The sequence below is a fragment of the Echiichthys vipera genome, assembly GCF_963691815.1.
Source record: "Echiichthys vipera genome assembly, chromosome: 10".
Lineage (NCBI taxonomy): Eukaryota > Metazoa > Chordata > Actinopteri > Perciformes > Trachinidae > Echiichthys > Echiichthys vipera.
Genome location: NC_139835.1, coordinates 23,180,102 through 23,196,664, shown reverse-complemented (window position 1 = coordinate 23,196,664; position 16,563 = coordinate 23,180,102). Strand labels below are relative to the sequence as shown.

The 16,563-nt window shown below is 40.3% G+C and overlaps 1 protein-coding gene across 1 annotated transcript; it reads right to left on the bottom strand.

The window, feature by feature from the left end:
• Positions 1-632: 632 nt before the first annotated feature.
• tfg (trafficking from ER to golgi regulator) lies at positions 633-16,220 on the bottom strand. Its single transcript, XM_083921877.1, has 8 exons — positions 16,107-16,220; positions 13,985-14,197; positions 13,696-13,779; positions 10,058-10,204; positions 8,431-8,598; positions 8,192-8,338; positions 2,024-2,119; positions 633-1,897 (listed from the first exon to the last, which is right to left on the bottom strand). Exons 2-8 carry the CDS (start codon positions 14,166-14,168, stop codon positions 1,476-1,478), a joined length of 1,248 nt encoding a protein of 415 aa, XP_083778003.1. The 5' UTR covers positions 14,169-14,197; positions 16,107-16,220; the 3' UTR covers positions 633-1,475.
• Between the last annotated feature and the right edge of the window lie 343 nt (positions 16,221-16,563).

Genomic DNA, 16,563 nt, shown 5'->3' with positions numbered 1-16,563 from the left:
GACGTGAAAGTACATAGTATCAATCTCTCTCAGCTTGAAAGTTAACAGACTACACATATTTCCCAGAAGTCAAACGTTCTCTTTAAGGGATGATGCATAGTCACTGGCACTGTGGTTTTGTGCTTGAATACTGATCTGAATTGGATCAAACACATAAGGATCAAGGATGTAATATGAAATTCAACTCCAGAGGCAGACATTAACTATATTAAATACCTTACGTGCTGTACCAATATTACAGACTATTTACATCTAAAGAGAGTGATTTTGGTTTGGCACAGACTAGGTGAGGAGCAATGCTAAACACACTTCTCTAAATTATCTTTAATACAGCCTATGTGCGCAATTCCTCTCACTCAGTGACAGGTTGACATGGAATACCAACCACATACTCCCATGCCACATGTCCCAGCCAACCACAACCCACAGGCAGGAAAACGTAATAGGAATACCAGCATTACTACACTTTTCCAAATCTTGGTGGGGGAGAGGAAGAGAGAAGCCAAACTTAACAGAGACATGAACTCAGAAACCACAAAGTGAGAGAGAGTGTTAAAGAGAAAGACAGCAAGACATCATGTAGGCCAAGAGCAACGCAATATCAAAACAAAAAGATAAAAACGGACTGCGACTGGGTCTCAATCATTTATTAGGCTCAAGAAAAAAATGTTACAGTTTATACATAAACAACTAATCTCACTTGAGGGTGTCATTTGATTTATTAGTAAAAACCAGTGATAAGATAAAGAGAAAAAGAGGAACAGCAAGCTTTACTGGAGATAATATAATTAGCTAAACAAAACAAGCCTTCATCATGACACTGGGATCTAGACCTCCCATAAGCCATCCTTTAGCTAGTGTTCCCAACATGGGGCAGTTTCATTGACACATCATTAATACCGACATGGTGGTGAAATTGATCAAATCAAGAAAACAAACACACAAAAACAAACGACGAAAGGGTAACTTTTCATTTCCATAGTGTCCTATAAATGCATCTATACATAGTTAACTCAACACAACCGGTTGAGATGTTTGTCATCGGCATGTGTGACACAAATGCAAAATGTGGATTCTGATCTCACTCGCAAAATGAAGTGTTACCATGAAAAGAACAGTAAACAGTTTGTGCAACAGCCTGTTTTGGTCTCCCAGGTGTGTGCATACAGACCGGTTACATTTCTACAGATACAAGAGGGTAGAGCAGACAGAAGGGAAAATAACACAAGGATTATACACCAAGGCCCGAGCAGAGTGGTGCGTTAGAGAGACAGAATACAAACACTAACCATCAGACTGGGGGAGGAGGGGCAGGGGGGCTGCTTGTTTCATATTTGGATTTGATATTTGTACGAGGGGGGGGGATGCAGAGTAGTAAACTGCGTTCACTGCACCCACTCCAAACAGTTGGAACCAAACATAGAGGAAGGGTTTGGGGTGTGTGTGTGAGAATCAGTAACATCCGCTATCCTCTTTTACCGATAACCAGGGCCTGGCTGAGTGTAGCCCTGGCCATAAGGGGGGCGGTTGCGGGCATACGGGTTAGCAGCTCCTGGTGGAGGGGTGACAGTGTTGCCTGGAGGTGGGGTGTATCCCGGGCGGGGTTGGTACCCTGAGCCGGGCTGGGAGCTGGGCGGCAGGCTGTAGTTGGCAGGCTGGGTGGCTTGGGAGGTATAGTTTTGGGGTGGGAAGGCTCCTGGTGGATACTGCTGGGCTCCCTGAGATGGATGGGGCTGCTGCTGGCCACCCTGGAATCCCGGAGCTGGAGCCGGACCGGGGGCTGGAGCCTGGGAGGAGGGAGGCGCGTAGTTCTGAAACTGCTGCTGTGGCTGTGGCTGTGGTTGTGGCTGCGGCTGTGGCGGGCCAGGCTGAGGGCCTCCGGGCTGAGTGCTGTATCCTGCAGAGAGGTGGGGGAACAAAAGGGAGTCGCTTTAATTCTCTCTAGAGAGATAAGAGAGCCACCTTATTTAACAACACAGCAGATACCTTTTTCATTCTAAATCCTGACAATTATTACTCTTACCGGAGTACTGCATACCGTACTGCTGCTGCTGAGGTGGGGCACCCGGTTGCTGAGGCGGGTATCCACCTGGAGCTTGGTACTGCTGATACACCTGACCTGAAAAGACAGGGACAAGCATGGTCAGTACACAGATAGAACCAAAAAACAAGATATTCAATATGAGCCATTAATCACTTAATCTATGGTCTCATTTACACGTCCAAGTATCCTGTATGTATGGTTCAAATCTTCAGGTGATTCAATCGCTTCCATGTACACTTGGCATACATGCGTCACAGTTGGCTAGATCATAGTTTTTCCAGGCTACATGCAAATCCAAGCTCTACTCCAGAGAGGCAGGAATGCATGTTGAATGCACAGCTACTTTCTGTGCCATTATCACCATTATTACAGATAACGGAGAGTTTATATGTTTGTGTGTGCTGGACACAAACTGTTTTTTTGTAACATTTCATACACAGACCACCACATACTAACGTAGTTACAGCTGGAGGAGTAAAGATTACAAATTATGCCTTTACACCTTTTTACCATCTGGCAACAATGCAATCGGGTGGCAAATTCATCTTGAAAGCTTCTTGGTTGCATTTACACTTGTGCTATCAGATAGCTATCCAGGACGCATAAGGAAAGTAAGTGTAAATTGGGTCTTTGTATCTTTACGAAAACACCTGTGCATCTGGACGGCATAACGCACAACTGCTTCAAAAACAGCTGCAACCACTTTGATACAACTATTAGTTGCGAGACAGAATGAAGGTGCCTGAGTAGACATAAACAAACCAAAAAGTAAAGCTGTGATCATTCAAAACTGGAGCCAACATATTCTTTCTGCACTTTATTAACTAAGACTTCACCACCACACTGCATACATACACATGGGGAGGATCATGATACCATTATCTCTACAGCTCCAGTCATCTCAATGACTTGCCTTAAAGGGCCTCTGAATGTTCAAAAAGGAGCTTTGAGATTCATGTTACAGCTATTAGCATAATTTGAATAGCATGATGAGAAAATTAACCCTGACACACTGTAACTTATCCACAGCTTTTATCTCGTCTATTTTTCTTTACAGATTTTAATCTTTATACTTGTTTTTAAGACCAATACAGACTGTGTGCTCGCAGAAATCTGTGTCGTATGACTGCTTACCAGTACATTGTCCTGTTTGTATGTTGAGCCATGTCAAAGAAGACTTTCTGTTACGACAGACAAAGTATTCTGAATCTGAATCTTAATGAGCAATCACTAATATCTTGCTTGACAGTGACGCCTGGAAACGATTTTTTTCTTGTCTTTTTAAATTTGCTCATCAAGTTTCCATTGAATGTCTGAATGTCAGCAAACAAGCAAATACTTGGCAAACTAGTGTTCTCCCTTAACAAGGCCTAAAATTTATATACTAAAATACTCAAAATAAGACGTGACCACACATGAAAAACACAAAGAGAGCATAATGAAAGTGGGCTGCAGCAAGGTTCACTGGATTTTTTAAGCGCTGGTAAAACCAGTGCTGATTTTCCACTCCTTGGGAGGGCTGACGTGACACTTTAAAATTCTTTAGAGTAAAGCAAAGCTGAAAAGAGACCCTTATGAAATGATATAGTCAGAGAACCCCAACGCGTTCAGAAATAACCCTTTTTCATATCAAAAACATTACAAGTACTATTATCCTAAAAGAAATGGACTCTACAGCTGAGGCTCAATGAACCAGCAGCCAGAAAACAAGTCATTTGACTCTGTATTGGTCTGGGAGGTACTTGACAACTAAATATTTAGTTAGAAACAGTGTACCTCTTTAGTGTCTTTTTGTAAGCACTGAAGTGATGTAGAAACCGTCTGTTATCTCACTGAGCGCACCTTTAACACCAACACCGTGGTCTTTATTGTGTGAGAAGGCATGTGTGTTAAGTTGGCTTCTTCTCCTGTTCTCCTTGGCCTGTGATCTATCATGGGTGTTATGTAAGAGTGGTGGAAGGATAGAACCCTTTGGCCTGGGGGGTTCATTTCACTACAGCGTAGCCCAGAGGTCAACAATGAGCCTGCGGAGTGCTCATGGGACAAAGAAATGACTGAAAATGACTGAAAAATCCCAAAATGGGAAAAGGATGTTCACTGGAACAAAGAAGAATTTGGCTGTAGTTCTTCTGACCTCCAAGCATACCTAAAGAAGGAGTCATGAGAACAAGGGTCATTCATTCATTCATTAATTAATTAATTCATCTTCAATCGCTTGACCCTGTCGGGGTCACGGCTGAAGATGAATGTTTATTTTTAAATAAACATTTTTCACCAGGCACTTGTCTGCCCATCTGATAAAGACCCTAATGCAAATGCCTAAGCCGTTACATACAAGTGTTAACAGTTTCTTTATGTATTGCACTCATATTGCCAAGGGTCTATTAGCATCTGACAGACAACAGGTCAAAATCTTTACCATCTGCTTATGGATCTTGTTAGCAGCATTCTTATGTTAACAAGTCACCTAAACTTGCTTTTAAAAGTGAGCTTAAGGCTAGCTTTAAAAGGCCACACATGTTCAGTTGGCATCCGATCTCATGTATTACCTTTAATAAACTCTTGTGCATCAACTGGCTGTTCTGATATCCCTTGAGGCTGTCATACTGTCAGTCTGCAGCCAGAGACAGGGATAATGTGAGGACAGGGCTGAGTGGAAGAGGAGGCTAGGCAGGATCTAGTTAAATGTATTTGTGAGCTGACCATCTGCAGGCTTAGAAGTTAAAAAAAAAAGAGATGTAGAACTGCAAGGAGAGGGCGAACTACCTGTCACAATGTTGAGCTTGGAGATGTATCTTACAACTTGCTACAAGATTCCAATATGGTATCTAGCAAGAGCTGTCAGTGTGTATAATAATGATAGTTTACTGATCTCTGGGGGATTTCTTCTTTTTACTTGATACAGGAAATTTCCCCTAGAGCCGGTACAAGGCCTGGAAGAACTTTAGGAGGGTTAATGCTTGGGGATTTAGTTGAATCTCCGTCCTAGATTAATGGGCAGTGTTTCATTAACTTTGCTATGAGATAAGCCCTGATCGGCTTGGGACATCCCTGATTCTATCCTTATTATTTCAACTTCTCGGCCAGCTCCCATTTTACAACTCAGACAGGTTGTTAATAATCTTTAATGTGCCTAAGACGTCTTTCTCTTTCTACCGTGGTGTCAAGAAGAAGTATTGAGTATCATTTTTATACTAGTATCGTATCGAAGTTTAAAATTCTGGTATCGTGACAACCTCACAGGGTAGAGCACCACCTGCTCTGGATCAAGAGAATGCTAAAGCACGTAGGGGGGGAGGACAAATATATGTTCAGATAGATACAATTCAGCATTATAAATATCTTCTCTGTTGTTCAGCACTATTTGTCCTGTACCTCTTCCACTGTGATTAGACAGCAAATAGTGACAAGCACAGCACTTTAAGTTAAACATTTTTCAACTCTTCTTCAAATCTTCTTTGGTTGACTAAAGCCGTAATTTTTTTTTTTTTTTTGCAGAGCTACTCTACAATCTTTCCACATACCCTCTGGGTTACAAGTGCCACATGTTGGAAACCACTAATCTGGCATCATGTGATGAGAACTTGCCCACAACCATCACAGAGTAAGAATGATATAGTATGAGCAACTTGACACTGTTGCTCAACAATTAGAAGTCCACAAAAACATGCCACGACGATCCCTGCACCACCACATCTATAAAAGTCTGGAAAACCACTCAGAACCAAACATCAAGAACAAGTTCCTCATTAGAAAAGTTTGTTGTTTCTTCTAGTCCTCGTGTTATGGAGGGAAAGGAAAGAACCGTATGCAGCTTGCTAGCAGCTGGCTAACCCAGTGATTGAATACGTCTTCATCTGGATCAACTAAACTCTTATTGAGCCCAATGGATAGGTTCTGCAACGCCAACCAGGCCAAACCACAAGCCACCAGTTAAATGAAAGTAGTCATACCACATGTGAGCTGGTATTCAGCGTTGCAGGTGTGGTCAGGACGAGCCAGTACTGTGACCGCTCTGAGAACAATTTACAGCTCTCACAGCGTGCAACAAAAATTCATCTACATTGCTCCAATGTACTCCTCCTTCAGTGAGGCCAAACCGCAAGCTGAAAACAATCTGATCCACTTACAGCCATGTGGTAAACAACAAGACAATACTCTTCACCGCTGTGGCTGCACCTGCCTGGGCCTTCTTTCACAACAACAGAACAAACAAGGCAGAGAATTCACTCATGTTAGGGGATACTTGGACAAAGGAAATGGACATGGGTGATTGGCACATAAGACCATTACCCAGAATGGTATTAAGCTGAGAAAATTAAGTTAAATAGGTCTTGTTTTGTTTCCAACATGCTGCCTGATCCTGTTCATTTATCTTCCTCTAGGCTTCAGGTCTGGGTCCAATATGTCCGCATTAAAGATCACACACAGTGGAGAGCTGTGATAATGTCTCTGCTGAGTAAGATAAATCTTAAATCCACGGACACCCTTGATTACTCTTGAGTGTTGATTAAGATTACACAGTGTTGAGACTCAAGTATCATTTCTCATTCAATTGTGTCCTGCAAACAGCAGAGTGGATTTGATTCCCCAAAACAAGGAAATCCTCCTCAACTTCATCTTTTAATTGAAATATTTGCTCTTCTCATATCAAAATAATGTTCTTCCATTCCCTTAACATTTCACCGAATCTATAAGCTGGCAGTAGTAAAGTGATAACTGTAACTCTGTAAGTCTGTAACTGAATAAGAATTAAAAAGGTAGGGGGAATTTATTCAATACAGCTAACTAAACAATGATAGTATAGTAGTGCCTATGCATTATTTGGTCTTAGTCTGTTATAGAAATACTGAATTACACTTGAATGCATTATTGTGTTTAGTGGACACAGTCAAGCCAGACAAGAAATTACATCTCTTCACGACTACATGGACTGCGGCAGTGTCTGCACATGTGCTAGGATTAAATCTATTAGTCACGGTTCTGGTGAAAAGGAAAGGGCGTCATTGTGCATAATAGGCCTGTGTGTGGTAGTGTGTGTGTGTACTTTATGTGCATGACGACAGTCAAGACAGGACTTAACTCATAAACAATATAATAGAAACTGCAGTTTCAGAGTCTATGATTTAACGTGTTATAGTACTGTGTACTGTGTTGGACTAGGACAGCTTTTTCTTTTTTCTTCTCTTTTGTGTTACTTTGTGGATTTTTGTATTGCTTTTATGCATTTTTTGCCCCTCTGATCAATGAATTTATGTCTTTGGATAATTAAGTTCAACTTGCTCACATTTAAATTTTTGATACACAAATCTGCATATTCATTTACTCTAGGGATAGAGCCTCTTGCTGAGAGAGTATACCACTAACCAAAATATCCCTTTACGCAGACGATATTGTTCTTCTTATACTGCATCTCAATCATGAACATCAATTGCGTAATTTCTGTCCTTGTTTGACCGGTTTGGATTTTTTTCCGGATACAGAGTCAACTAGGATATGAGTGAACTCAGCCTTAACTCTCTGTTAGCATAACAGAAGAGAGGCTTATGTCTTTAGGAATGGTAATAACCAAAATATATAATTCACTATTTAAGGCTAACGTTGATCCCTTGATAGATAAACTCCAGAATAACATTCAGTTTTGGAGGACGCTCATCATTTCTTTATTAGTTACAACAAATGCTATAACTTATTTCTCCCACAGCTGTAATATCGCCTCCAGAACATACCTGTTTATTACTAAACCATTCTTCAAATGAGTAGACTCCATTATTGTTTCTTTTGCGTGAGATTATACAATACAAAAAATAGGAAAAGCTCATCTTTGTAAACCTAAGATTAGTGGAGGGCTGGCACCACCAAATGTCATCATTATATACATTATTACTGGGCTGCCAACATCCGCTCCAATGCAGACTAACTGGATGATACGGCAGTGGTACCAGATGGTTTGGAAAGGGAGCAGAAGGACTGTTTAGCTTTCACTGCCGATGCAGTCATTGTGTGACATATCCCGTAATGCATTCTTTCTAAACAAATCTGCCTAAGAGTATGTGTCTTTTTGCACATTATGCTGTATTAAATATAGCATGTGTGCATTTGGGATTTCATTGGGGGATACAAAAGCTGCATGTGCATGTGTCTTACCATCCATGCCAGCTGGGGGTCCCTGCTGTACTCCTGCATAGGGAGCCTGTGGTTGGGGTGGTGCCACTGGCTGAGGGGCTGCAGACGAGGAGGAGGCAATGCTGTCAGGGGTTCCTGAGCGCTCCTCTGGTGCCACCGCTGGGGGGGCTATTCAGACAGCACAGAGGAGATATAAATTATTTACATGACAGCTATACACTGAAAAAAAAAAAAAACAACTATTGGAAAGGGTGCATTACCTGGGGCCTGGTCCTCACTCAGGCCAAAAGCAGAGATGACATTCTTGCTGATCTCATCCTGGTTTTTTAACGGGTCGAAGGCTGACATGCTGGCTGCGCTGACTGGGGTGACCTGTTTCACAGTGGGGTCTGCTGCAAACACTTTGCCTTCACGTCCATCCACTGATTCTATAAACAACAGCCACAGAAATGTGAACCGAAAGAGACAAAGACAAAATGTGGCAATAATGCAATGGATGTATGCAACATATTGCAATAGTTTGAGTAGACCATAAAATATTTGTTATTACATCATTGAACACAAACACGAAGTACAAGATGTAGAAGGGTTTGAGGGTGTTTGGAGGTTTTCAAAAAGAACATTTCACCCAAAGCCTCATAAAAAGACCTTGTTTATACTCCTGCATTTGACTAAGAAAACAAATCCACCTGTTGACAAGCATGATGCCAGATTGTAAACTACAGATCAACCCTGTTTATTTCATTCCTTTATTTCAGCTGGACCACATAGTAATTGTACTCGTTCAAGTTGAGTCAGAATTTAAAAGTTACAGCTCACATTGAATTATAAATTGCGGCACAATCAATTTTGTTTTAATACAAAAGCCCACTACCACATGTTCCTCACATAAATGCTTAGTCACAGCTTGGTCACATGATGACAAGGATAGGGTGTATTTCTACTTAAGAAATGTGTATGTGAACTGGACTAAACCAGTATGTGTGCAGTTTATAATTAAAGCTGCCCATGTAGTGTATAAGTACATAAAAATCTTCATATTAAAAAAAGTTGTGAAATGATTCCAACAATGACTGACCCTTAAAAACTGTTTCAGTCTGGTACCAGTATCCTTGCGGGATCTTACGATTTTGGCAGTGAGCATGTGAAATATGAAGTGTTATTTGTAAGGCAGGCTGTGCGATCCCCATCAGTGGGATTAAGAGACTTAACAGACAGAATTCAAAGTAAAAAAAAACAAAAAACCCAAACCACCTGGATTGTGTGTTCCATTAACTACTGGACCGAATGGTTGTTTTTTTTGTGGATTTGGCGCATACACATAGGCACGCTCGCCTTTCAAATCTGGGTTCAAGACCACCTACAGTTGTGTTGTTTAGAAATGAATTTTCAACTTCAAATCTTAGTTTAGTGCATAGTATGTCTGTGCTTCTCATTAATAGGCATAAGTTACAAGTTCTCATGTTACAAAAGTTCAAAAAGGAGTAATACATATTATTATAGAATTATAACCCAGCAAAGACTGGATTTTTAAGGCTGATACTGACATTGATATTTGACAGTTTAAAAGAATATCTGACTATGATATATTAGCATAACAAACTTCTTCATAAAGATCCCTTCAAGTTTGAAAACTTGTGACCAAGATGATATTTTACAGCTGAAGAAAATCCACTCATCAGTGCTCTCTGGTGGACAACTGAAAAGGTGACACTGTTTCTGAATTACCTCAAACTTAGTTTCTGTACTGCAATTCCTTGTTAGCTATCACCCATCATATACACTCTGTTACTGATGTATCTGCTGATTTGTCAGTCTAACAGTTATGTGTGTTTATGTGTGTGTGTGTGTGTGTTTGTGGGCGTGCATACGTGCGGGGGAGCTTACCACTGTCCGGTGCTGTAGCAGCCAGACCAGGCTCTGTTGGGGGCTCCAGGCTATCCAGGAGGTTGTTGACTTTATTCCTGAGCTCAATGAGCTCCCTGCGCAGGTACTTCACCTGACTGGACTCCAAAGGCCGTGGCTGACCATTCACTGCAGAGAACGAGGGATGAAGAGAGAGGGCATAAATGAGCAAATTGAACAAATCCTTGTTATTTGTTTGGGGAATAAGATTGAGCAAAGTCAAACACTTCTCCATCCCTGCACAGCTGACTATGTGTGTGTTAGACGTAAAGAAGGGTGATGGATAGAGCTTGATTCTTCATTGCTTTTACAGAAGACAGCAGTCCCCTAGTTTATACTTTTATTTATGGGACATTTGTGTAAATTACTTAATCTAGATCTCATTAGAACAATCATTTCCCACTTGGGGTGATGTTGTCTTGAACCGCTTGTTGACATAGATCATGGCCTAGATCTGAGTCGTTGTCATGAGCTCCTTGTAATATGTGGGTCATACTGTACAGAAGTGTATCAACAGCTGAGCTGATGTTAAACCAACACAAAAGAAAAGGGCTTGTCGAGGACTAACAGCTGACAATATACTGCTACCATGGAGAGGCAGTATATACACTCATGAAAAGCCAAGGACCCACTGTGTTGTTAAAATAAGAGGGGGTAGGACCAGAAACGTTTTCAACTTCTTCCTATCCCTTTTGAACATGAACTATATTATTTGAGTCATGTATTTGCTTGTTTTTCTTCTTTTGCTATCATTTTTAATGCTTATTTTTTTAATTTAATTTGTATTATTTTTTATTTTTTTTAACATGCTCAATATAGATTAATGAAAAAAAAACTGTATTAGGCCCCAATCAAAAAGAGAATATATAACAGGTTGCAAACGGGAGGCAAACTGCACTGCCAGTTGCGTCTTTTTGTTATTCTTGCTACTAGGCAACAACCAAATCAGCTGTCTGCGGCTGTTAATTGACTGTGAAGCTGACATGACGTTTGGCCCCTTTTTTGTCCAAATGAAAGTGTTTTTTTTTCAACTCAAGGCTTTTAGGTGGCTCCTGTAAAAACGTGAGGCGAAAACGCTCAGCAATGCAAAAGCAGTGAGGAAAGGCTTGATTCTCATTTGGGTTTTTTCACTGGCAAATATGATTAAAAGTTACTTGGTTAGTCAAAATGTATAGCCGGCTAATCAACATAAACAGTATTATACTGTATTATCTGATGATGTATAATCAACACAATGGACACTCATAATTCTGCAGTTCATTGGTCTGGAAAAGCTGTTAATTCTACACCAAGTATGTGTACCTTATGAATGTCCCAATTCCGTTGGCTCGATAGTCTGAATACTTGGGATTACAGAGATCATCTAACACATGGTTGAATCCTCAAAGCCATTAACAATAGCAGCCAGGCTGACAGAGGGACTGAGAGCTTCATTATCACCAGCTAACAATAGAGCTGGGGAGTGCTGAGCAAAGGGGAGTTTTTTTATAGCCTTCTTAATTAAATAAAATGATAACATTAAACCAATAGGCGCATTATTGGACTGGGAATTTACAGGAAACACTGGACAAAGGTCTTCACAGTCTTTGACCCTATTTGACCTGCACCACTCGAGTCACTACCTTCTTTCAACCCTTATTTTCCAATTCCAAATGGACTGAGGAGTTTCTGAGTTTCAGTGGATATGCTGAGCAGAGATGCACGGGATCATGACGCCCTGTGCTGAGACACGGAGCGCCGCGAGATTCCAGCTACTCTTGCCCGTTTTTAATCTCGACACATGTCCGACAATATCAGTATCACGTGAGGTCGTGATATGTAATGATGCGCCAGGACGTTGATTGGGAGGAAGTGAGAAAAAAATCATACAGCTCATTGGCTAATAATAGCCTCAGAAGGACTGAGTGATTTGGAGCAGAGCCCGGGAAACATGTAGTTATTACAGATACACGATCAGAGTGTGTGTACTTCTAACTGGTGTGAGAAATTTGGAATTTCAAATCATGATAAAGTTATTCAATTTGTAAGATGCATCCATCGTCTGCTGTCGTTTTGTGTGTGTGTCTTTTTTTCCACAGCTGATACTTCTATCTTATGTTTGACTTTTATTAATGCCTCTATTCCCATACTGGTAAATCTCTACGCAACTTTATTTCCTGCCAGGAAGGAACACAATTTAGTTTATCCAACAGCCAAACACTGGGGAACAGTCCTGCCCGTATTAAGTATAAAACAGCTGTCTGTGCAGATTATGCTTCACTAAACGCAACATCAGTGGGGATTGATACATTTAATAAATTGGAAGCTGATCTGTTCGGTGAGACACGCAAGTGATGGATGTCAAAAAGCTTCAAAAACCCTTTCTATATGGATTGTAACAGACGCACTCATTTAAATCTCTGCAGCTGCTGTGTGCAGGCTCACGGCCCCATGCAGGCTCGTGTCTCAGGTGTAGCCAGGATCCGAAGTGTTTATTTACGCTTCACGTCTATTTTTTTTTTCCAACAATACGTGTGAGGTTGATGCCCAATAAAAAGGCATTGAGTCATTTATTTTTCTAGATTTTGGCAGAGCAAAGCATTTCTGTAGAGAAACAGCGAGCATCTCCCTCTGCTTTGGTTTAATTCCAGACTCTCCCTTCACTTTTGCCCAGAAGATGGGGAGTCGCCAAACTTCAGTGATAGGTTGCTTTTTTTACCGCGGTGAGACAAAATCCCTACCCTCACAAAAACACATGTAATGTAGAAATGACCAGCCAGGAGACATAATAAGTGCAACCACCAAGTTGTATTTTGACATTTACAACCTCCCCACAGAACAGTCAAAACGCACGATAATTTTAAATAATACCCTAAACATGCTTTGAGAACATGCATTTATATTTGTTTGTTAATGTCTGGAAAATATCTAGTTTCTAGCTTTAGCTAAGTTTAGATTTAAACTGGACAGAAAGAACATTTACCCATTAAGTTGCATGTATATGTTTAATGTAGCTATTCTTTTATATGCAAGTATTAATTGAGTCATTTCTTTAAAAAACATGAATTTTCAGCACAACTTTATGCAGCGTGTTGTTACTTTAACCAAAAACAGGCCTCAAGCTGACATGTCAGGGTGAGGTTAAGTGGTTACTTGGGAAATGTTCTTCTTATTATTATTATTATGATATTCATTTTTCTATGGTCCACTGAATGACCGTGAATTTAGCTGGGCTGGTACATTTAATATTAAGATTAGGAACCGGTATAACGGGCATACCAGGCTTTTGTGAAGACATGATCCACTGTCACTGAAGCCTGTCACTGTGTTTGCTGAACCAGCACTAAGAAGCACATGACATTCCAGCCCAAATTAGTCAGAAGGGAGTGTAGACAAGTTTCAATGGGACAGAGAAGAGCTGAGGTTTGTTCTGCGAAACATAAGCTGGACTGCCCTCTGTTGACCGGCTTCTGTAACAGCCGATGTGAAACATATTGGTCTTCAGTTGATCATAATGATGCTATTACATGATTTAAGACAAGATGGCTTGAAATTTGGATTCCTTAAGGCAATAGTCACACACAGTATGGCTGTGTATGTCTATGAAGGGGCAACATAAATGAAATACTTTAATATCTTACCAAACAAAGTCAGTTTGAGTATTCTACTGCACTGGATGGCGAAGGAGAGGTCAGAGCTGTCAAAGATAGTGATGAGGTCATCATCTAGGAAAAGGGTAAAAGTGAGATCAGATGATTCACTGTAAAGATACCAAAAAAATATATATAATAATAATTACATGGTCAAGTAATTAGTATCATAAACATTACACTAGTTTATAATAAATAAGATGGCCTGAGGAAAACGTATTATCAACACTCAAACTGATTTTAAGACCAGTAAGGAAAAAGGGCCCATGTGATAACTCACCTTCATCCTTGTACTTGATGGTAACCTCGTCATTACTCTGCAGCTTTCCCCTGAAGACACGCTGCATCATCAGCACTAGCTCATCATAAGTAATATCTTCATTATGGATCGGGATGCGTCTGATGTCGTCGCCCAACTGGGCTTTGATGATCAGCTTCCCGCTCAGGTCCAGCTGGCCGTTCATGGTGCCGCCTGACCTCTTCACTCCCACCACTTAACGGATCAGAGGAGAGATAGTTTTAAAAACATCAAACTAAATAACAAGCCTTTTGTCCTAGCTTTGCTTTTCTCTTTGATAAATAGGGCATATCACATGACTTTGGTCACATGTTGATTATTCCAGAAGTTATCATTCATAAAACTGATTATAGAGGTCACAAAAAAGGACTTAAAGACTTAAAGATAACATCATCAAGGCAACTGATTATACTGACAATGCTGTTTGCAAGTAGACATGCTGCACCCCACTAGAACTTCAAGATTGTGGTTAAAATAATAATGACTCTGCTCAGTATTGATAAATCTCAATTATTTACTTAATTATACACAAATCCATATTTGGGAACAAAATTTACAGACAAAATAACACATTATTATAGTCAGATCAAGGCCTTAGATAACACTGAGTCTGTGTATGTAGGTTAACAGGTCAGAGGGAAATGGTTGCCGTGAGAGCCATTATTTATGATTAAAATGTGGTTGCTGCATTAACAAGGGAAATGGGATTAGATTTAAATGATCGGCTCCTCTTTATTCTAATTAAACTGTATTGTGTTTCTTCAAGGCACTTTAACACATTACAAAGCGAGGGAGCACTTCTCTTTAATAAGATTTGATTTAATGGTCTCCCTCAACCGTTCACAATGAGGCTATCTCCCTGCAGGGTACTGATGTTCTCCTAAAGTTTGTACTGTATTTAAACTAATATAATCCAACCCAGTCCAGACTAGACTAACAGGTGACAGTATCACCCAGTTTCAATTGAACTGCAGTCTAAGGGTCAAACATCTCCATGTGATGTGGCAAAGATAACTCTGGCATTACACACTTTGACCCAAAATATTATCAAGTTTCATAAGATAATCAAAGCTTTCAACTCTGTTTGTTGTATCTTTAAGAAAAGTGTAATGCAATCATTTGTATGATAGACAGGCACAACTCACAGATATGGTCGGGTATGTAAATCATAGATCTACTAGTTACTTACATCATTAATACATTCAGTTAAGTAAAACTCAAAAGTGTGTGATAAATTAGCGTCTCTCACTGGTCATTTGTAGTCATCAGTTGGATTAATGAGGACATACCTGCTGATTTTCTAGGCTGGACAATAAACAACGGTGCCAGTATAATTCCAGAAAAGCTGCGGCTCTGACTGTCCCAGAGCAGATGAATAATTGGCTGGATGCTAGGGATTGTGTGGTAGCTAACAATTTAGCATACAATTATGTTTAAATAGGGTCAGCAACAACAATCTGGTTTCTACCGAGATCGAGATTGACTTAATGTTTGGTGAAATGCTAAACGCATCGAAATCAATCATTTAAAATCATATTAAAATGAAGCTACGCTAATTGTAAAAGACGCTCAGTCATCTGTCAGTGGCCCATAAACAAGATATCTAGTGAACTAGGCCGTGTTCATCACTACCCTGTCAATGGTGACAATATAAACTATGAATGAGGAGTTAAAGAAGCAACATAGTTAATATCCCATTGTATCGTTTCATGACTTAGCAGCTTACATTAATTGAAGCAATCGGTCAGCAAAAAGCGAGTTCCTGTGTAACTTGTAACACCTTTAATAGGCATTCAGAGGATAAACCAGCAGGTTATAAACATAGCTATGTTTCATCTTCGCTTTCTTTAACCTTAGAACAACATAGTAATGAGTCTTTTTGTGAGCAATGTCTTGCGAATCAGTCTTAAAACACCTGTTTGGGCGCAGCTAGCGTTAGCTCCCTGCGTAGCGAACATAACATTAGTTACGAGCTAAGCTAAGCTAGCTAAGCTAACCTCATAGCTACATACCACTCAACCATTGAGAGGATTGGAACTCCAGTGTGGTTGAAACTAAATCATTTAATATATGTGGACCTTGAACAAAACACAGTATAGTTTACCTGAATCAGACAACTTGACCACGCTGTGTTTCACAGGTTTCCCCCAAAACCGTGAAAATCAAATCTGTCAGCTAGGCTAAGCTAGAGCCGGGTGAACGGCATCAGGAAGTCTCTTCAGACTGGACTGTCAACGTCAACCAGTACGTGGCATTCGTTGTGCGCATGCGCAGACCATCAGGAACAAGATTATGACTGACTCACCTAAATGTAAAAGATGCTCAAACATAAAATGTCCAACTTATTAATAAGAAAAGTATCTATACAGCTGATATACTTCAATATTTTCTTAATGAAATGTCATTACATAGCCTAGCTTTCATTGTTTTTTGTATTTATTTATTAATACTATATTTATTGTTTTATTTTCTGCTAATTTCTGGGAGGAGGCCTCGGGGAAGACCCAGGACTAGGTGGAGAGATTATATCTCCACACTGGCCTGGGAACAGTTAGAGTTAG

Bases quoted from the DNA above. Each gene is read 5' to 3' on its own strand.
- tfg (XM_083921877.1), bottom strand. From the start codon at position 14,168: ATGAACGGCCAGCTGGACCTGAGCGGGAAGCTGATCATCAAAGCCCAG. The intron at 2,120-8,191 runs GTAAGACACATG...CTGTCTTTTCAG, and splicing joins ACCCCCAGCTGGCATGGATG to GTCAGGTGTATCAGCAGTAC. The intron at 1,898-2,023 runs GTAAGAGTAATA...ACCTCTCTGCAG, and splicing joins GTACGGTATGCAGTACTCCG to GATACAGCACTCAGCCCGGA.